Source organism: Musca autumnalis, unplaced genomic scaffold (genome assembly GCF_047663935.1).
Source record: "Musca autumnalis isolate F117 unplaced genomic scaffold, ASM4766393v1 scaffold_3, whole genome shotgun sequence".
Lineage (NCBI taxonomy): Eukaryota > Metazoa > Arthropoda > Insecta > Diptera > Muscidae > Musca > Musca autumnalis.
The window spans coordinates 247,486,470-247,509,418 of NW_027411866.1; the positions used below are offsets into that span (position 1 = coordinate 247,486,470).

Below are 22,949 nucleotides of genomic sequence, written 5' to 3' on the forward strand. Positions count from 1 at the left end.
ATGCAGTTTCAGAATATGGTACATTTGTTCATGTTGCACAGTGTTATTATCTACAAAAAAAATGTTTGGACACAGCACTAATATTCTTGATGGAGATAATACCCTACAACCTTTTGTTTGCAGGCAGTACAAAAATGGGCTATGGCCCCCATATACATGTACCGCCCTTTTCAGTTTTCTGACCGAATTAGTTCTAATATGGCATTTTGGGGTCGCAGTGGTCAAATCCCAATTTATTGCTTATTCGGACAGAAAATGTAGCTAAAACATTACAAAATACCTGAAATCTATGGGTCCGTCGTATGAGGGGCAGCGAACACAAGTTGCTACAGCAAAAATCAAAGCGATTCGAGAGCAGGTCCTAAACTGCACTTTTCTGAATTTTTGTGTGGGAGGTACCCGAAGAAGTGGACCGATTGAGCCCATATTGGAAACTCATCTAAGTCTGGTAGAAATTTCACGATGTGGAAAGTATGGACCAAATCGGTTACTCCCTTCAAGAACTTTTGTGGGGGAGGTACCGGAAGGAGTGGACCGATATAGCCCATCTTCGAACTTAAACTAAGTTTGGGTGAAATATTACGAAAGCCAAAATTTGAAACGAATCGGTTTATCCGTTCGAGAGTTATCGTGCGCTACAGCCAGACAGACAGACGGACGGACATTGCTCAATCGACTCCAAATTGTCTGAAACACATTTCGTCCAAACATACTTGGGGTCTAAAACCATTATTTCGATGAGGCATATTTTGCCCGTATGAAAGTGTATATATACTCTCATACGGGCAAAATGTGCCTCATCGAAATAATGGTTTTAGACCCCAAGTATGTTTGGACGGTATCGGTTTCAGATAAGTTGATTTAGCAATGTCCGTCCGTCTGACTGGCTGGCTGGAGCGCACGATAACTCCCGAATATATCAACGGATTCGGTCCAAAATTTGGCTTTCGTAATGTTTTGTCGGTCCACTCCTTCCGGTACCTCCCCCACAAAAGTTAAAAAATGTTCGGAAAATTTGTGTAGGAAGTACCCGATTTGATCTATACTTTGCACATCGTGAAATTTCTACCAGACTTAGATGAGGTTCCAATTAAGTCCATATCGGTCCACTCCTTCGGGTACTTCCCACACAAAATTTGGGATATATTCAGATAAGGACCTGCTCTCAAAACGCTTTGATTTTTTTGCAATAACTTCACTGCCCCCTATACGACGGTACAAGTCTCATCAGGGGCAAGTCCATACTTCCTGCGAAAATAGCCTGAAAGATACAAAAAGTAGTGAGTAGTAGTTCGTGCGCAAGATAACTCTCGAACGGATCTACCGATTCGGTTCAAAATTTGGCCTTCCTAATATTTTGTCCAAACATAGTTTAAATTCGAAGATAAGCCCATATACACTCCATCAGGTACCTCCTCCACAAATGTTCAAAACTGTTCGGAAAAATTGTGTGCACGATAATTATTGAAGGGAGTAACCGATGTAATCCATACTTTGCAAATTCTAATATATCTACCAGAGATAGATCAGCTTTGAATATGGACTATATTTGTCTACTCCTTCTGGTACCTCTCACCCAAAATTTCGGATAAGTTCACTTTAAGATCTGCTCTCGAATCTCTTTGATTTTTTTATTTTTTTGTTGAAGCGATTTGCATTCGCTCCATTACGAGGTTAAAAGTTTTTTCAGGGGAAAGTCCATATTTCTTGAGAAAACAGCCCGAAAGGTGAAAAAACCCCTACGTCACCATATATGGCGGTAGGAGAGCACGATAACTCTCGAACTGTTCAACCGATTTGGTCCAACATTTGGTCTTTGTCATATTATATCCAAACATAGTTTCAAGGGGCAATACCGGCCCACAACTTCCGGTACTTCTCCCCAATATTTAAAAAAATGTCACTAAAATGCTAGGACGATATCACTTGAGTGGGGCAACCAATTTGGTAGAAACTTTGGATCTGCTAATATTTTGTCAAAATTTAGTTTAACTCCTAAAATGGGCCATATCGGTCCTCCGTAAGGGTACCTCCCCCACAAAACTTCAACATTTGTGTCTTAGTGCAGTTAATTCTTAATCCACATTTTTGTCACATTGGCTGAGGGCATATATCTGTCGGCAAAGCCGACGGACTTTTTTTTACTTGTTTTCTATAGAAAACAACCTTCTGGACCTGAGGAATTTTTTCTATGAAAAAATCTCTGAGGAAAATGTTTCAACAAAAAAGTCTAGCAAAACTACCCACAAAATGTTCGATGCCAAAGTGGACCGATATCGACCATCATGAGGTTTCGACCAAATTGGGTAGCCAATTCTAGAGTTATTCTGCTCAACACTCTATCAGTTGATTGTGATAGGATTTGTTTGAACTTTTGGGGCATTGTCTCAAGAAATATGGACTTGCCCACCAAAAAATGTTTATCGCCGAGTTCGAACGGCGTGCTTGAAGACACCACTTGTAGAGAAGTTTATTGTTATTTATCCAAATTATATAATGATTTGACATCTCTAGTCATCTGTGAACAGGAAAAATATCTATGAGATTACTAGATTATTAGACACTTCCACAATTGTTAAAGTGATAACCCCCAAAAAGGTTCGATAAAACTCCATATATTTGTCGGAAATTTCGTATTTCCTAAAACAAATTCTAAAACTCGATTTATTGATCTGCCTATAGATGAAAGACAATTGTTCTATTTAAAGGTCTACCCCCTACGAAAAGTAATTTCATAATTACATTTCGACAAAATGTAATAGCTCGTGATTATCCGTTGTAGGGAAAAAAGTATTCTTTTCAAAAAAGACAAAAAATTGGACTGGTTTAAAATGAGATTTTTTTCTAATCTGCGATTTAAAACCAATATTTTTATAGACTTCAGGATTTGTGTTGTTCTTATCGCTATTACACAGCCTGACATTCAATAAAAATAAATATCTCGGCGTCAAAATAAATGAAAACTGGGATAACACAAAAGAAATACGATGCAGAATAGAAATGGCGAGAGGTGCATTTTTCAAATACAAAAATGTCTTATGCAGTCATGACATAAACATGGAAACAAAAATTCGATTTGTTAAAACTTATGTCTGGTCGGTCTTGCTGTACGCCTCAGAAGTATGGACGCTAAAAGCCGTTGACATAAAGAAACTAGAATCTTTTGAAACGTGGATTTATCGACGTATCCTAAAAATCCCATGGACACATTTGATACCCAATTCAGTAGTTCTGACAAGGGTTAATCGAGAACGTGAACTAATTACAACAATAAAAAGAAGAAAAGTGTCATATCTTGGACATATAATGAGGAACCGAAAATACAAGCTGCTCCAAACCATAATCGGTGGAACGATAGAAGGGAAGCCATCCAGAGGACGGAAAGAAACATCATGGATTGACAATATTCTGAAATGGACCGGCATTGAAAATTTCTCATTCCTACTGAGTGAAGCCAGAAATAGAGAAGCTTTTATGGAGATCACGAATAATATATGAATATACCTTAAAAATTGTAACAAATAATGATATATAATTGTATTGGTCGCTTATATTCGGAGATCGAATATGCAAATAAAGAAGAAGAAGAAGAAGACATTCAATATGGCCGACTGATACTATTTTACTTGTTTTTTTGTTCAATGTGTATATTTAGTCATATCTCTTCAGATAATTGGTCCATTCCGTAAAAGTCTTTTTCTTTAAAGAGATCAGACAAAAGATACCACATAATACAATTTAAGTTCATGGACCGCATAAATTTATCGTTTCTTGTACAAGTGCCTGTGAAATGTGATCATCTTACGGATTATCATCGTACAAAGAAATCTTACGAAAATGAATTAACATAATTAATTAATTTTAACATAATTTGTTATTTGTTATGTTATTATTTTTTTGTTTATTTTCTCTATTTTCCATGTGAAAAATGTTATTAATTCTCTTAACACTTAAAAAAAATAGTCTAATTTCACAATTCGCACAGATTTACAGAATGATGCATTTCAATGAAAACTAAAACCTTCGGCTAATTAATCGAGGAAGATCAAATTGTCACCATGAAATCATATCAAAAACAATGCTGCAATTAAATTAACCCCTACATCAAAGTGAACGGGAAAATGTCATGGTTCCCAACATGGACGGACGGACGCTTTTGTTTACATAGTGCAGTTGTTGACTGTGAGGACACTACATAAATGATACTTGAGTGCAAAATGACCTGTAAAAATGGGTAAACAAATTTGTGAAAAGCCTATATGAGACCGTATGTCCAGCATTAGGACTTGCACCAGCAATCCGAAATTCCCATGTCCTTACGACTTGTCGTAGCTGGTGAAAAATTGTAAAGAGAAAAATATTCTTCTACAAAATTATATCCTTGATAAATAACCTATGTCCTCTGAGGTATCCTGTGTATGCATGTAATGGTTTTAACACAACTCACAAGTTTCATTATGACAAATAGTAACTGTGTTGATCTTCTTAAATCTTGTTTTAATTAATTGTGTTCTACTTTTTTTCGTAAATTGGTTTGCATGCCAATTTGGTCAACGCAATTTCACTGAACAGCAGATAAACAAGTCGCAACTCATATTCCGACAATTATCAGGTCATTAGCAATTAACATCCAAGAGAGCTAGTTACCACTCGCTCACTCATCAGATTGTTGTGGAGTGAAAAGTAACCAGTTGTGCAATAAAATTTAAGTGTGATTAATAACTGCGGACACAATGATGCTGAGGCATCTTCTTACACTGTGTAACAAAAATAAATACAAAAGTAAAAATAAATTATAAGTAATGTGTATTAGTTTTGCATCACGTTCACAGTTATTGATGAAGTCTGTATTCATATAGGGACAACGGCGTATGATTAATGTAATTATGCGTTACACATATTATGCATTACTCATACGTCAGACAGTTTCGTTTCGAAAAATGACTGACACGGTTTTGCTGAAAAAATGCATGGATTGGATTACGAATTTGCTCCTCCGCCACCATGTTGTCGGGATTTACCCCACCCTGACCATTTCCATTATTCAAAGCTAAGGAAATTGCCCGATGGAAGGAGATTTGACTCATACAAAGAAGTTATTGATCATAAATTGATATTTTATGGACCTGGAAAATTTAACGCAACTCCTTCAAAAATTTACACTTGCATACATTTAGATGGTGCTAAATGGAACCGTTGTTATATTGCAAATAACCCCAACAAAATACTCATTACAAAACGCCCTACTAACCCGAAATAAGTATTAATTTTTTGCCATTTATATAAGTAGTTAAATAAATATATACTGAAAGTCGTGATTACTTATTTAGCTACTAATTTTAGTGGTCAACAATTAACTACTTATTTCGCGCGACATGCCCTTGTTGAAATAATGGGTTAGTAGGGGGTTTTGTAATGAGTATATGGCTGTTCCAGAATCTGCAAGAATCTAAAATTTTTTACTATGATAACAATTTTTCGTTTATGTTATCGAAAAAAAAAAATAGTAAAAATTAGTAGATTTTTGCAGTACCGCTGAAAGTTGGAAAACTCACGGAATTATTTGTAATGTTGCCTATTAGGATGGAATCATTTTAATGTTAATTTTTTTACTTTTTCTCGATGGAGAAAATTTATTGCATGTAAAAAAGGAAAGCCGAAGATTCGAAACCACACAATGGAATTATTGATCCACCTTCGTATTTTCATAAATATAAATAAACGGTAATAGAATTAAAAATGTGCTTAAGAATAACAACGATAATCAGACATAAAAATTAAATATAGGCTTGGGTATTAAATTTTTTATTGTTTACACCCTCAGCATTAATGCTTACGAGGGTATACACACTTTTATATGGGAAAAATGTTCGTCATCGAAATAATGGTTTTATACCCCAAGTATGTTTGGAAAAAATCCGTTTCAGACAATTTGGAGTTGATTTAGCCATGTTCGCGCATCTGTCTATCTGGCTGGTCGGTTCAAAATTAGGCTTTCGTAATATGTCGGTCCACTCCTTCGGTACATACCCCACAATATTTTGAAAATGTTTAAAAAGGTTTTACGCACGATAGCCCTTGAAGGGAGTAACCGATTTGGTCCATACTTTGCATATCGTGAAGTTTCTACCAGACATAGATGAGGTTCCAATATGGACTCAATCGGTCCATTCCTTCGGGCACATCCCAAACAAAAAAAGTTCAGTTTAGCACCTGCTCTCAAATCGCTTTGATTTTTATTGTAACAACTTTTATTCACTGCCTCCGATGACACAAGTTTCATCAGGGGCAAGTTCATTCTTCCTAAGAAAATAGCCTGAAAGCTGCAAAAAAATCTTTATGGCACCGTGTGCAATGGTTGGAGCGCAAGATAACTCTCGAACGGATCTGCGATTCGGTCCAAAATTTAGCTTTCGTAATATTTTATCAAAACTTAGTCTAAGTTCGAAGATAAGCCATATCGGTCCACTCTTTAAGGTACCTCCCCCACAAAAGTTGAAAACTGTTCGGAAAAATTGTGCGCACGATAACTCTTAAAGAGAATGACCGATTTGGCCCATACTTTACACATCCTAATATATCTACCTGATATAGATCAGGTTCGAATATGGACTATATTTGTACCCCACACACAAAAATTCGGATAAGTTTACTTCAAGACCTGCTCTCGAATCACTTTGGTTTGTTGAGGCAAATTGGATTCGCTACCTTAATAACGACGGTAAACGTTTTTTCAGGGCAAGTCCATACTTCTTGAGAAAACAGCACAAAAGGTGTCTAAACTTAATTCCAGTTCGAAGATTGGCAACAACTTCCTGTACTTCCCTCCAATATTTAAAAATGTGGCAACCAAATGTATCCAAACGTTGGATCTCCTAATATTTTGTCCAAATTTAGCTTAACTTCTAAAATGGCCGATACCGATCTTCTCTTTGTGTTACCTCCCCCACAAAAGTTCAACAATTGTGTCGATCAGCCGTAGATGAAAGTTTAAATTAAGATAGGCTGTCGGCAAAGCCGACTGATACTTTTTTACCATTTTCACATGTAATTTGAATAATTTCAGTTGTCATTCGGAACAATTCACTTGTAATTTGAGAATTCCAATTGAATTTCGAATTATTTCATTTGTAATTTGAGAATTCAATTTGATATTCGAATTATTTCATTTGTAATTTGAATTGCTTCATTTGTGATTCGAATTTTTCCATTTGTAATTTGAATTTTTTTCATTTGAAACTCCAAATGAAAAACTTCGATTTACAAATAGAAATACGTAAATTACTAATGGAAAATTTCGAATTTCAAATGAAATAATTCGAATTACAAATGAAAAAAATCAAATTACAAACGAATTGATTCGAATTTCAAATGAAATTCTCAAATTACAAATGAAATAATTCAAAATTCAATTGGAATTCTCAAATTACAAGTGAAATGTTGAAAATGAAATAATCAAATTACAACTGAAATTCTTCGAAAATGGTGTAGTTTGAAATTACATGGGTAAAAATGTTTGTTTTTTTCCACATCGTTTCTCATATAAATTATAGTTTTTTTTACATAAATGGATTTTTTTTAAATTATGAGTTTTTATAAGAGTTATATGAGTTTTATGTAAATATATATATATTTTTTTTGGAAATTTTTTTTTTTTTTTTGTATTTTTATGGTTTGTTTATTGGAGTTTGACCTTTTCTAAATAGTAAGAATATACGTAAAACTCAAAAACATTCATATGTGGATGCAAAATATGAAAAAACAAGTAAAAAAGTATCAGTCGGCTTTGCCGACAGAGATATACCCTCAGTCTGTGTATATTAAAACATTTTTCCCAAAAACGTATATATTTAGGGGATTTAAAATTTTGGGCGTTTGAATCGACAAAAATGTTGATTAGGATTATAGATCAAAAGTTCTGAGGAGGAGATACTAAAAGAAATGGATTGACATTGACCATTATGGAAGTGGATCTCCATCCCCTACATATGGTGCCATAGGGGGTTTTTACACCCTTCGGGCTGTTTGCTCATGAAGTATGGACTTGTCCCTGAAAAAACTTTTACCATCGTAATTGAGGCAGCGAATGGAAGTTGCTTCAACAAAAATCAAAGTGATTCGATATCAGGTCTTAAAGTGAACTTATCCGAAATTTATATTTGAACCTGATCTATATCTGGTAGATATATAAGGATGTTTAAAGTATGGACCAATTCGGCCACTCCCTTCAAGAAGAATTTTTCGGAACATTTTTGAACTTTTGTGTGGGAAGTTCCTGAAGGAGTGGACCGATATGTCTTATCTTCAAACTTAAACTATGTTTGGACAAAATATTATTAAGGCCAAATTTTGGACCGAATCGGCAGATCCGCTCTAGAGTTATCTTGCGCTCCAACCACCTCACACGGTGTCATAGGGCTTTTTTTGCAACTTTCTTGCTATTTTCTCAGGAAGTATGGACTTGCCGCTAATGAAACTTGTACCGTCGTATGAGGGGCAGTGAATACAAGTTGCTAAAATAAAAATCAAAGCTATTCGAGAGATGGCCCTAAACTGAACTTTTCCGAAATTTTGTGTGGGAGGTTCCACGAAGGATTGAACCGATTGAGTCCATATTAAAACCGTATCTAAGTCTGGTACAAATTTCACGATGTGCAAAGTATGGACAAAATCGGTTACTCCCTTCAAGAGTTATCGTGCGCACAAATTTTCAGAACATTTTCGAACTTTTGTGTGGGAGGTATCGGAAGGAGTGGGCCGATATAGCCCATCTTCGAACTTAAACAAAGTTTGGGTAAAAATTACGAAAGCCAAAATTTAAACCGAATCGGTTCATCCGTTCGAGAGTTATCGTGCGCACCAGCCAGCCAGACAGACGTATGAAAGTGTATATACCCTCGTTAGCATAAATGCTGAGGGTATAAAAAACGACTGCTACCTCTTTTGTAGGGATCAACAAATTGACTTGTGCTTGTAGGTATCTTTAAGCGAGTGCTTCTAAAATGTATCGAACGGAGTGAATTTTTCATAACTCCGCGTGGATTGCATCGAAAGATGTTGTAAAATCATAACTCTGCATTGCACTACTTCCCATCTTTTTTGCTGGGTACCCTCGTTAGCATACATAGATGTGAGGGTATTAAAAATAGGATAGGCCACAACCTACGAAAAGGTCCGCACCGCTCTCTAAAATTGCTTTAAATTGGAACCCCAAGGCTCCAGATATATTGTTTCGATGTTTGTTTGTACTGGTCGTAGACACACCATTTAGTCAGAGTGTATCGCCGGGTTTGATTTCCAGACCGTGTAATATCACATTTTCAGCTGTGACAAAAACACCTGTCATCATAAAGTTGGCGACATTACCAGGGAATTTTGGCCACGTAAAATTTCAATACAGGTGGTTTCGTAAGACATGCCTTCGGACTCGGATATAAAAAGTAGGTCCCATATCCTTGAGCTAATATGTATTGGGTGATGATCACTGATATGATAGGAGTCTCCTTTGTCCTTCGGGGATGTCTGTGGGAACATATATACATACATATGTATGTAAAAAATAATAAGACTAATATTCGATAAAGACCTGAAAAATTTTATAAACTAGCCCACTAATAAATTTCAAAATATTATTCCTTTCAGATTACATTACATCTAAAATAAAATGGCGAATGCAGGATACACATGTATAAGAAGGACATTTTGTTGGCTGAATATATTATTATGGGTAAGTATGCAAAAAATACATTGATTTTTACTTGTCATGCAAATATATAAGAATATATTAATTGACACTTCTTAACGTGACATTTTGACAGAGCGTCTTAAAAGAGATAGTCGTTTCCTAATAAACATATTACGATAATAGTCACTAATCAAATACTAAAGGTTTCACTGTACCCTCAAAATATGCATATGCAATAAATACAATATTAGCCTTCAATGTATTTATTGTCTGATCAACAACTATTTTTTTATTCATCGGCCTTTAGAAAGTTGTTCTGTGTGCGCGAATGAGAAGAGATAATCATTTATTTATTTACACATTTGTCTACAAAGTTTTCATTTGTCAATGCTGATGCTGCTGCCATCGAGTCAAAATACAGAAAAACCTGTTGAATGTGACATCAACAATGTTTCAATATGAACAGCAGCAGAAGCTCTTGTGTGTTCGTTGCCATCATAACCACCATCAACACCATCATCATCGTACTCACAAGAGTTAACCACAGAATATGTACTTGCGACAATAACAACAACCAACGAATGTTACTGCATAAATCCATTGTTGTCAAAATAGTCTGCTACGGAAATTGCATTGTTTATAAAGTTTTGACAATTTTTGCACAGTTCTCTTTCTTCTTCGTCATCGTTTGTGGTGGCATTGCAAAACTGATTGCTGGAAATTCAGTACTCTTCTGCAAATAGCATATCAGAGGGTGATGGTTGGTTTTGTGGTTTTCAACAATGAAAAATTATGCTATTCAATAAGTTTTGGTTAGTGTAATATGTTGAGATTGTTTCCTGGAAATTTTGTTTAAAAGTTGTAAGTGAAAATATTTAATTACTATGGTGAATATGGCCACTAACTTAATTAGAAAGACATTTTTGGGTGCCCATTATCCAAAATTTGATCTCTTACCAAAATGTTCAACAGTTGTTCGAGAGAGATGCGAATACAAATAAAACGTTTGTAGACATAGCCAATCCTCTTCAACGTCACCCACTGTCCACGTGAGACTTGGTGTCCTCTGCTCATGCAAACGAGGCTCTGGCGACCGATCATGGGCGGTATAACCTCAAATGCAGCATGGAAGAAATACCTGCAGCACATTACATTGGAGTTCTTTTTAGACTCCTTGCTCGATTGTGATGGGATCAAGCAATAGGGATGGCAGCGGAGGAGCCAATGGTATAGTATGGCCAACGGTGGCGAACATAGGTCTTCAGAAGATCTACTATCAACAAACCCTTACCTAGAGGGTAGCTGGCAGCCCCAGCACTATGTGCGGATGCGATGGCCCAATCAGTCAACCATCTTTAAACAAACCGATTACAGAAACATCAACAAGCAATACAAGAACTGATAACCTTTCGATGACGACCTATGGATTTAAAACCCGGTTTATGATTGGAGCATGGAATGTAAGAACACTCTCTGAATCATCGAGACTCAACCAAGTCCAGAACGAAATGTCTAATTATCGTATAGACGTCCTAGGACTAAGCGAAGTTCGTTGACTGAAATCTGGAACAATGCCACTCAAAAACGGATATAACTTTATTTTCTCCGGGAATACCTCTAACAGAGTAAATGGAGTTGGTTTACTCTTATCACCAAAAGCCAACAAAGCCCTCCTATGATATAAGCCATATCCGAGCGAATCATCATGGCAAGGCTCAACTCAAAATTCCGCTACGCCCCAACGGAACCCGATGATGATGATTCAAAAGATTTATTCTACTCTTAGCTTGACTCGGCTATAAGCTTTCTGCCAAAGGGAGACATCAAGCTTATTATCGGTGATTTCAATGCCAAAGTGGGTTGTACTAACAGCAATTTAAGCACAGTTATGGGCACACAAGGCCAGAAATCGTCTACTTATTGGCGGCTCCAAGTTCGCCCATAAAAACATCCATAAATACACATGGGAATCACCAGATGGCCAAACGCGAAATCAAATCGACCACATCCTCATTAGTAAACTCTTTCTGGGCTCACTGATGGATGTCAAAAAGAGACGCGGAGCGGATATCGACAGTGACCACATTCTACTAGTTGCTACTCTACGTTTAAGACCGGCCGTTATAAATCGCCAACATCAAAAGCCCAACAAACTAAACCTCCTGCGAATGCAATCCGCAGAAACGGCCCACAGATATAAGGTAGGCCTATCAGAAAAACTCCGAGGAAACAACATGATAAACACATGGGGCGATATAGCAACAACGTGCAGGGAAGTAGCAACGTCCGTCATTGGAACTGCACAGCAACCCCAAAGACCATTGATTAGTAACGAGACTCTCGATGCAATAAAACATCGCAAGCGATTACGCAACATTTTCCTAAGAGCCAAAACAAATGAAGCCAAAGTACTAGCCATAATCGAACTATCGAACAAGCAAAACAGGCTTAATATTGGTAATATTCGTGGTGTATACGAAACCAATAAGCAAATGAGTGGTAACAATATTAGACCTATAGCAGCAATCAAGGACGAAAATTGACATGAACTAAGCAGCCCCGAGGAGCAAATAGACCGCTTGCGTCAATTCTTCAGCACCGAGGAGCCAGCAGCTAATGTGTCTCAACTATATACTTCAACTCTGCGCCGCAACCCAAGAAGAGACGTAAATACAGATCTTCCTACGTACAAAGAGGTAAGTACAACCCTGAAGTCACTTAAAAATGGCAAGGCAGCTGGTCCGGACAACATACTCTCGGAACTACTTCGGTATGGGGCAGAACCCATCGCGCAAGCTATTACCCCAATTATTAGAGACGTGTGGGAGACAAATGACTTTCCCAAAGAGTGGAAGAATGGTACTATAGTAACTATGCAAAAAAAGGTGATCTCACCGAGTGCAAAAATTGGCGAGGAATTATATTATTAAATGCAATGAGCAAAGTAATGGCTCAACTTCTGCTTCAGCGTATATCTCCTATGCTTGATTCGATTTTACGGCAGGAACAGGCGGGTTTTCGCCCTGGTCGATCGTGTGCAGATCAAATCAACTCCCTACGTATAATTATCGAACAGTCCTCTGAATTAAATGCAACGTTGTATCTCTTGTTCGTGTATTTTGAACGAGCCTTTGATACCGTCTACCGAGATGCTATGTGGAGCGCCTTTATAAACAAAGGCATCCCTCTTAAAATTGTTACCCTGATCAAAGCACTTTATAGAGACGCCGAAATATCTGTCCGTTTCAACGGCAAAGAAAGCCTACCCTTCTCAACCTGCAAGGGCGTAAAACAGGGCTGCCTATTATCTCCCACGCTTTTTCTCATACTCTAAGATTCTGTTTTAGAAGCAACAAATGCCGAGGCTCCCTATGGAATTCGCTGGAATGTAAACGGTTTTCTTGGCGACATAGACTACACAGATGACATCTGCTTTTTCGCCCACAACTTCGACCACATCAGTGCTAAATTGGAATCGCTAACGCGTAACGCCTCCAAAGTCGGTCTAAAAATAAACACTAAAAAGACCAAGCTTATGAGAAAAGGCTCAACATGTCAAACCCCACTCACAATAAACGGGCATACCATTGAAGACGTAGAGCACTTTTGTTACTTGGGAAGCAAAATTACTAAAGACGGCGGTTCAGAAGCAGATATCAGCGACCGCATAAACAAGGCAAGAAATGCTTTCCGTTCACTCAACAAAGTCTGGAGATGTATCGCCATATCAACCTCAACAAAAATCAGGATATTTAACAGCAGCGTAAAATCTATTCTACTGTACGGCTGTACGACTTGGAGTTTCACGCAAGCGACGACTCGGAAACTTCAAGTGTTTATCAACCGCTGTCTAGGGCAAATTCTGAGAATCTTCTGGCCGAACAAAATATCAAATTCAAAACTACTGCTCCGAACTAATTGTAGCCCTGTTAAAATAGAAATCCGCAGGAGAAAAGGGGTCTGGTTAGGCCATATTTTACGCAGGCCACACAGTGACATTGCCAGAACCGTGCTAGACTGGAATCCGCAAGGACAACGAAGAAGGACGTCCAAGAAACACCTGGATTCGCTGTACCAAAAAAGAACTTGAGTCAGTCCATATAACCTAGGATCAAGCAAAATACCTGGCCAACGATAGAACAAGATGGAGAGAGCTTGTCGATGCCCTATGTTCAACCTGAACTTTTTACATCAGTTTTGTATTTATGTAATTTATGAACTTAAGGTAGAGTTACATTAGGCAAATATTTGCTCCAGCGACCGGCAGTGTGCGCATAATGAGAGCAAGTTAGCATAAATTCAATGTATTATTAACACTCACTTGATATCAGTAAGCGCACAATGCCGGTCGCTGGAGCAAATATTTGCCTAATGTGACCTTACCTTAATATTGTGTAAGTCATACAGATATAAATAAAGGACATATATATATATAAGTTTGGATTAAATTTTTGAAAAACTTTTAAAGTTATCTTGCACAATAGCCATTTGAGTGTATGCCGGGAGGGTTTTGGGGCCTGGCCCATTATCTCGGAAGTATTGACTTACTCCGGAAAAAGATTGTACCGTTGAACATGATAGTGGCCTCATTTTCAACGGTACAACCTACTGAAAAAACAATCAAAACTATTCGAGAGGAGCTTTTAAACTTCACTTTATCCGAATTTTGTGTGGGAGGTACCCGAAGAAGTGCACCGAAATAGTCCATACTCCAACCTGATACATGACTGGATGAAATAATATGATGTTCAAAGTCTACACCAATCAGAAACTCCCTGCGAGAATTACTGCGGATTTGCCACTTCGGTTGTTGCCGTCAGGGTTTCTTGGAACTTTTAAAAAGAAATTGTACCTTCGTAAAGGGAGCGGCAAGGACAACTTACTAAAACAAATTTCAAAACGATCAGAGAGGAGCTCTTAAACTTCACTTTAACCGAATTTTCTGTGGGAGGTACCCGAAGGAGTGGACCAATATACTCTATATTCAAACCCGAAGGAATAATACGATGTGCAAAGTTTGGACCAAATCGATTGCTCCCTTCGAGAGTTATAGTTCACACAATTTTAGGACAAATTTTGATCTTTTGTGGGGAAGGTACCAGAAGGAGTGCACCAAAATGACCCATCTTCGAACTTAAAATAAGTTTGGACAAACTATTACGATACCCAAAATTAAGTTCGAATCAGTTGATCCGTTCGAGAGTTATCATGCGCATCAGCTAGACAGACGGACGGACATGGCTAAATCGACCCCAAATTGTCTGAAACGTATTTCGTCCAAACATACTTGGAGTCTAAAACCTTTATTTCGATGAGGCACATTTTTGGTCGTATCAAAGTGCCCTTTGATCGTATCAAAATGCCCTTTCTGCCTAAATGCTGAGGGTATAAGAAATTATATAGACACATCTTTGAACGCTTCTCCTTAGTTGTAAAATAAAACACATTTTCATCAAAGTTCAAATCATCAGCGAGAAATCGGCATCTGGAATCAAATGATTATATAATGTAATAAATAGGTACATCCATATTTCAAATATACATATCTTCACCATAAATGCCCAAAGACGTAACCCACAAAACCAAAACTTTACAGGGGAAGCAAAAAACGTTATAAAATTAAAATCTGTTTTATAGAATATTAATCTTATGAAGGCGAGTATATGGGATATATCGATCATATACGAAGGGGAATTAGTAGTGAAACCAAAACCGCTGAAGTGCTTACTTTTGAGAACCTCCATTACAACAAAATCTGCAATATTATCCGATTTTCCGATATGCCATTTCTTGAATAGCATCATTGTTTTTGAACGTAGAAGCTTGAAATTTTGCCAGAGCATGTATTTTAGCTTTATGTATCAGATAACGTTAAAAACGAATTTCGATTTTCATGTCGGTTACGTCTTCGGGCATTTATGGTGACTATATGTATGTATGTAAATGAAAAATGTATTGATGTAATTACCAATATTAAATGTGATTTCTTTAGAGTTGGATAATCTAGTTCCTTGTACTAGTTCCAAAACGTATGAGTAATATCATGAAATATAACGTGAAATATTAAGTATACGCAGTTTGTTCAAATAAAAATATGGTCCATTGGAACTGCGAAGTGAACGAGATAGTTCCATATAGTTCCTTTGGCACAACTCTAGATTTCTTCCTTGTCCAATAAAATATTTCCATTCACCTTCTTGATTCTTGATTTTTAAAATGATTCAATTAAATGGACATTTAATTTACTAAAAAGCACAATTTCATTAAGAAAAGACAAAACACTTATTTATTCACTCACTTTACCGTCTTTACTCAATGATTGTCTCTAGAACACTGAATAAAAAAGACCAACGTAATCAATAGCATTCATTTCTTTTCCTCTTCGCTGGCTACGTTGGTTAACAACAACAAAACACGAAACACACGTGTTTTACGCATACATGCACACAGCTCTTTATTATAAAGCAGCAATGCGCAGCTGCGAGAGCCCTGTTGTTACTCTCTTTGACAAAAATCATCTCCACCCATAAAAAATATGTTCGAACATAAAAAATATGTTGGTACCCAAACATATAAAATTGAGAAGTGTTACAAAATGTTGCAAACATATATTTGTTTGCAATCAGTCCCAAACAAATATTTTTTGGATCCAAACATATTTCTAACATATATTTTTCTGCGTGCACATTCTCTCATTCAGAAAAGTACGTCAACGTTTATAAAGTCGGTTGGTCTCTTTACGGATATGATAATAGGAAGGAGGTCCGAACCAATCGAAATAACGGGTTGGCAGTACACGTACTTTATCAGACTACAACGATAATGTCTGGCGAGCTATGAGGATGGTGAATTTTGTTTTCTACATTGCAACGATGTTCCTTCGAATTGCTGTGTTTGTTGCAACAGTTGAAGAGAAGACATGGATACCCCAAATGTTTAAATTACACTGTGAACCGAAATTTTGGGGCAGAGATAATTCCTTTTGGGGATGAAAACCCTTGGTGAGTATATTAAAAATCCCGAAGGACAAATCCGCCGTGAGTGGAACTTCCGAGTTGTGGCGTGATTAAGTCTCTGTTGTAGACCCTGTAAGGCATCTGAAATTAGCGTTATATCTTTGTTAACGAGTATCTCATGACAAACTTTAAGACTTTGGATTATATGCAGTTTGCTCGACGATGGTATTATCCCTACTTCCTGACATAATAGTCCAAAAGCTCTAAAAAGTTCCCAAATGGACTATGTCGGTGCATTCCGTCTGGTGCCTGCAATATATAATTCCAGTATGAGGATATTTATCAGAACTTGTTGAAATGTTAATGGTGGGTAGTCATTTTTATATTGATTTCCAGAGATATGGGCCCCGAAATATCCCAATATTTAGGATCACTCCTTCATTGACTTCTCTCACAAAAATTCATTTAAGTTCAGGCTTTTACTCTAGGTAATTTTTGTGCTCTCTATTAGAAGGTTATAATTTTATTCTCAATATTTCCCTCGATAATAGCCTCGAAACTCCTTCCAAATAGTCTTATTCGTGCAGACTGTGTTCATTGGATCCGCCACTGATTATGATATCTACCCCACACACAACTAAATATTTAAGCTAGAAACTTCCAAAATTTCTTTGGTCACATACTAGTATTTTATTTGTTTTCAAAATTGGCGATCTGTTCATATTACAGTTAGGTTATTGTTTTGGTTGTAGTCGTAAAACAAAGTCTACACTAGCCACAAAAATATTTTTTTGACGTTATCTGTCGTGAATTACTTAAAGAATAATTGCTTTACCGTCCGATATAAACAAAGCTTTACGACAGCGATCAACGTGGTAATTGGACTATCGATAGTTTGCCAGCTATTTAGTACTTGTACTTTGTCTTATTGCAGCCAATCAGGGCAATTGCATGGTATGGTGCTTTGATTTAATATAATGAATTTTAACATTTCAATGCATTATGTCATGCAAATACTATCACATAAAAAAGTTACTACTACATTTAGAGTGTTATTTTCTAGTTATAAATACCCTAAGAAAAATTGCCTTTTATCTAAGACAAACTACCGTATTAAAATTCTTCTTATCTCCGACGGGCTTAATGCCATTGAATACCCCGACTCAACAACCAATGCCCTGGTTTTTAAACAATTTTCGGGAGCTACAAAAACATTTCAAATTATTTTCTTAAACAATAGAATTCATATTCATCGTTTTTAATAAGCCTCCTCCTCGGTAGTAATGACTCTTCAAATGTTTGTTAATGGCTTTCTCTGCTGCTCAAAGAGTACTAACAGACAATAAAAAGTTCAACAATGGACAACAACAACAGCAACCGACAAAAGAGTGCAAAGTAAAAGTTCAAAAGTGTCATAAAAATTGGCAAAACAATGACGGAAATCTTTGTAAACATAATTTTTATGACTTTTTTCAAAAACACTTTCTCACCTTCTCTTCCCCTCTGTTTATTACCGAACATCTTTATTGACAGAAAAAGTACTTCTTCGTCTTTTTGCTGTGCTGTGCTGATGCTTGAAATGGTTGGTAATGACACATTTATGTGAATCTTCTTTTTGAATTGTTTTGTCCAACTTTCAATTACCAACCCTCTCGCATTCTCATTTTATATGAAGCGCAGGCGCGTCAACGACAGCAATCCGCTGCTTAAGCGAAAAACGTGAGCTTGTCATTTACATTTTTTCTTACAAGACATCGCCAGTTAATCGGTTTACTGCCAAAGTAGAACGAATAACAAACGTAAAAAAAGAAAGGTACGTGTATCGGAATAATAATTGTGCTTCATCCCAATTGTCATTGCCGTGGTTGATTTTCCCTTAAATTATTTCATTTTAAATGAATTCACACGTAATCATTTCATTTCACTTCACAAAATAAACAAATAAATATCAACACCATTTCCTTAGTCAATTGAATGGGTGGATTTTGAAAATATTGTTCTTTGAACAAGCACAGAAAATAATAGCAAATCGAAAAACATGTTATTGGCTTATTTTGAAGTACAGGTAATATAGAGTGTGCCGCAAAAAAAATTCAAGTCGATCGGAGCAAAATTGGCTGAGATATGACCATTCAAAGTGGAGATCCCGTAGTGGTTTGTGTGTTTAGGCGTACTTTATTGGTTTATTATACCACTTCTTTTTCCATAATTTTAATATTCCACGTAATGGCTACCTGTTGGGAATTCCCTGAAATGAATTCTATTAAATTCTAATCCATATGGCGAGTTAAAAGTCATAAAGAAGTATAACGGGTGGTTTTATCTAGGGCTGAGGTAGGCTCAGTCGCTGTCAGGGTCGGCCTAAGGACCCACAAACCTTAAGTAAAACTCTGGTTGCTGTCGGCTCGGGGTAATCGGGTAGCTTTCGGCTTGGCAGTTGTCGGATGTGGCTCGACTCTACAAGACTCGGATTGCTGTCGGCTCGGGGCGATCGGTAGCTTTTGGCTCGGCAGTTGTCGGGTGTACTCGGCTCTGGGTAATCGGGCGGCTGTCAGCTCGGCAAATGCCGGATGTGGTTCGGTAATGCTTTCTGGTGGCTGTCGGCGGGTGTATGACTCGACTTGATGGCATTCGGGTTGCTGTGGGGGAAAGAGGTGGATCAATATTTAGGAGCTTGCTATGAGGGTTGAGCTTGCTAAGAGCTTGGAGCTTGCTAAGAGCTTGGAGCTTACTAAGAGGCTTGGAGCTGACTAAGAGCTTGGAACTTGCTAAGAGTCTGGAGCTTGCTAAGGGACTTGGAGCTTGCTAAGAGCTTGGAGCTTGCTAAGAGTCTGGAGCTTGCTAAGAGACTTGGAGCTTGCTAGAGCATGGAGCTTGCTAAGAGACTTGGAGCTTACTAGGAGCGTGTTCGAATCGTAGCTAACGAGTAACGAGACTGCGGACGAGCCACACGTCTTGTCGTACTTTGTCGGCTGGTGATCGACGTCTTCGGTGCATAAACTGAAATATACATTCGGGTGGTAACACACAGTGAATGAGAATTATTATGAAGCAATGATTATCGTTAATTACATCGAAGTTAAATTTGTCCACTATGTTGACTGTGTAGTGGTGGTTGATGGTAGTAAATGCATGTAGAAATACATATATGAAACGGTCACGTTACAGAAGGATTGTATCAGACACGTCCAAAAGCGTATGGGGTCCTTCGAAGTTTAGTAAAAAGTAACAAAACGTTTGGCGGCAAAGGAATGTTCAACCGGTTTAGACTCATGGAGTTCATGTCAACGGGCTCGGGCAAGAAAAGAGGCTTTCATACACGATTACAGACCACTTCCAGCAAATGTTTTGGATGCTGTTAGACCTATTTACAACGATCTAAGTAAAGAGTCTTTACTCGAAAGATGCGTTGGCGGCTTCAATTAAAATAGCAACGAAAGCTTCAATCAATTTATTTGGAAAATTTACCCAAAACCTTTCAAGTGGAGCTCTCGTTGTAAATTTAGCAGCTTACATTGCTATTGGTCCTTTTAACGAAGGTAGAAAATCATTGTTATTTTATTTGAGCTCGATCGGAGTGAGCTGTGGACAAAACGCACACGAATATGCTAAAAAAATCGACCAAGTACGAATTGCACTGGCAGGGATACGTGCGGCCGAGTGCACTCGTGAAGGAAGAATGTTGCGAAGGCAACACCAAATTTCCATTTTACAAGCTACATCGTCGGCGGACGAGCTCCTGTATGGACCAGGAATAGATGACTCCTTGTAATTTTACCAAAAATACACTTTTTTTCATGTAAACCGAAATAAAAACTTAAAACGCGTTTTTCTCGAAATGCCATTTTTGAAGTCGGTGCCAACGATAGCTCGAAAACGGATAGACCGATCTTCGTATATTTTGGTAAGCTTATTGAATACATAAAAACCTTGTCTTTAAGTGAGACAGATTTTTTTTTTAATTTTTTGGTTAAAATCGAAATTTTGATTTTTCCAGGTCACTTCTTTTGTTAACATAGATTTTTGAAAATTCTGTCTCGCTTAAAGACTAGATTATTAGGTTCTTAAAACGCGCACCAAAATATATAAAGATCGGCCCATTCGTTTTCGAGCAATCTTTGGCACCGCAAAACGCTTTTATAAAAAATGGGTTTCGCAGGTAGCCATGTACCACAAAACTGTGCAATATTTTTCAACAACAAAAATTCCAAAGGTAGTTTAAGATGTGGAATAAACGATTTACCTAAAAATATTGGAAACTTCCTCAGAAAAAAATTATGAAAATTGAGTTTTTGGCAATAACAACTAGGGATAACCCCTTAATTCTAAAGAAATAAATAGCGTATACTTTGGAGGCGAAAGACGTTTGGCAGATAATAATAATTGTTCAACTGACACAGTCTAGACATTTAAAACTTCCCTATAAGTAGTGCCGTAAGACACGCTATTAAGACTCGGCGATAAAAAGTGGTCCTATAACATTGAGCTAATTGGGGTATTCTAAACGAAAATTTGCCGTGGGATTTTTCACTCTCTTTTTTAAGTTGAAACGGCGGAAAGACAAAACTAACGGCGAATTTTCGTTCAGAATAATCCCCAATATTGGCGTGAACTGCCCTTCGGGGACATAAGTAGGGATCAAAGCTCAAAAGTATCAGAGGAAGTGACATGGTCAATCGTTGTAATCAGAGTTACATGGAATATCCTCGATTTCAAAAAAATGCACGAACCTTACATAAGTGAAATTGAAGTTTGAACCGAAAGGAATTCATCTTCGAATTTGAATTACATTTTAAGGAAATATTACGATGGGCAAAGGTGTCAGTCAATCCTTTCACGAGTTATCGTACCCGCCATCCATTTGAGTTGGCCAAGGTTTGTTTGAACGGTTTTGGACAAAATGTTAAGATGGATGGACTTTATATCACCGTTAATAGGACCACTAGAAGTACTTTCGGTAAAAATGATAAAACTATCCTCGAACAGCACTTTACCTAAAGGATTAAACTTTCCTGAGGTAGGTAACGGGGGTGTTTTCCGATAGACCTCGATTTAAGTTTTAGGTCAGTATTACTATGTGCAAAGGTTGAACCAATGTCAGTCAGTTTTAGCTCTTGAAAGGAAGGTATTCGAAGTTGTTGTCCGATACAGACCTTCTGCGAACTAGATCTACAGTAGTATAAAGATGTGAGGGTAGATTTTGAGGAGCGCCACCTGGTGGCACAATAATTGAACATGAAAATGAGTTGCCAGTTGAGCTATTGATCAATAGGTTGCGCCTATACTGGAAAAATATTTAGTTTAATATACTGAATAGCGACTGAAGTGGTATTACCCTTTTGATATTGCGCCTTTATTATACCCTACACCACTATGTGGGGAGGGTATTATAAGTTGGTTTTGCCCAAAAAGTTTGTAACACATCGAAATAATGGTCGTAGACCCATACTTATATATACCAAAATTATTGTCTCGACAAGCTGAGTCGATCTGGCTATGTGTGTCCGTCCGTCCGTCCGTCCGTCTGTCCATCTAAACCTCGTAATCACGCTACAGGTCGCAATTTTGATCGGATCGTCACCAAATTTTGGGTGTTGATGAGGGTCCCGGAGGGGTGACGGTCGGATAATATTTAAAGGTCAAAATGGGCAAAAAAAAACTTATTTGGAGAAAAAGTCAACGTTTTTTTCCAAAGCAAATATCTCAGCTTCCATAAGGGGTATACCAAAAGTAAGATCTGCTAATGAAAGCAGAAAATATAAAGGAGGTTGCCGTAGTTGGTCAAACAACGAAGATATCGCAATAGCCGCTAATTAAACCCAACTTTTTGTTTTTGCAATTTTAGATATAATGACGAATATCACAGCTTTGGTTGGGACTTTCGAAAAGCAAAGTCTGGCTATGAAAGTAAAAAATCCCATCTGTAAAATGGTGCAAAGTAGGTTGGTGTAGGTGGCCAAGTAACGGAGATATTGCAATAGTCGGTAATACATCCCATTTTTACACTTTTTAGAAAATCAAGCTACAGGTCGTAATTTTTATCGGATCGACACGAAATTTTGGCGGTTAATGGGGGTCCGAGAGGGGAAGAAGACTACTGATTTTGGTGGTGGCCAGATAATGGGCAAAAAACTTATTTGGAGAAAAAGTCAACGTTTTATTTCAAAGCGAATATCGTAGGTTGTCGTAGGTGATCAAACAACGAAAATATCGCAATGGCCGCTAATAGAACACCAATTTTCATTTTTGCGATTTTAATAATAATGACGAATATCACAACTTTGTTTGGGGACCTTCCAAATGCAAAG

At 37.4% G+C, this 22,949-nt stretch overlaps 1 protein-coding gene across 2 annotated transcripts in view; it reads left to right on the top strand.

The window, feature by feature from the left end:
• Tsp5D (Tetraspanin 5D) overlaps positions 1-22,949 on the top strand; it is a 46,254-nt gene that overhangs the window by 14,045 nt on the left and 9,260 nt on the right. For both annotated transcript variants that reach the window (XM_073977667.1, XM_073977668.1), the window contains exon 2: positions 9,643-9,727. In XM_073977667.1, the coding sequence (XP_073833768.1) occupies positions 9,665-9,727 (63 nt within the window). In that variant the 5' untranslated portion in view covers positions 9,643-9,664. The remainder of the gene's footprint in view (positions 1-9,642; positions 9,728-22,949) is intronic.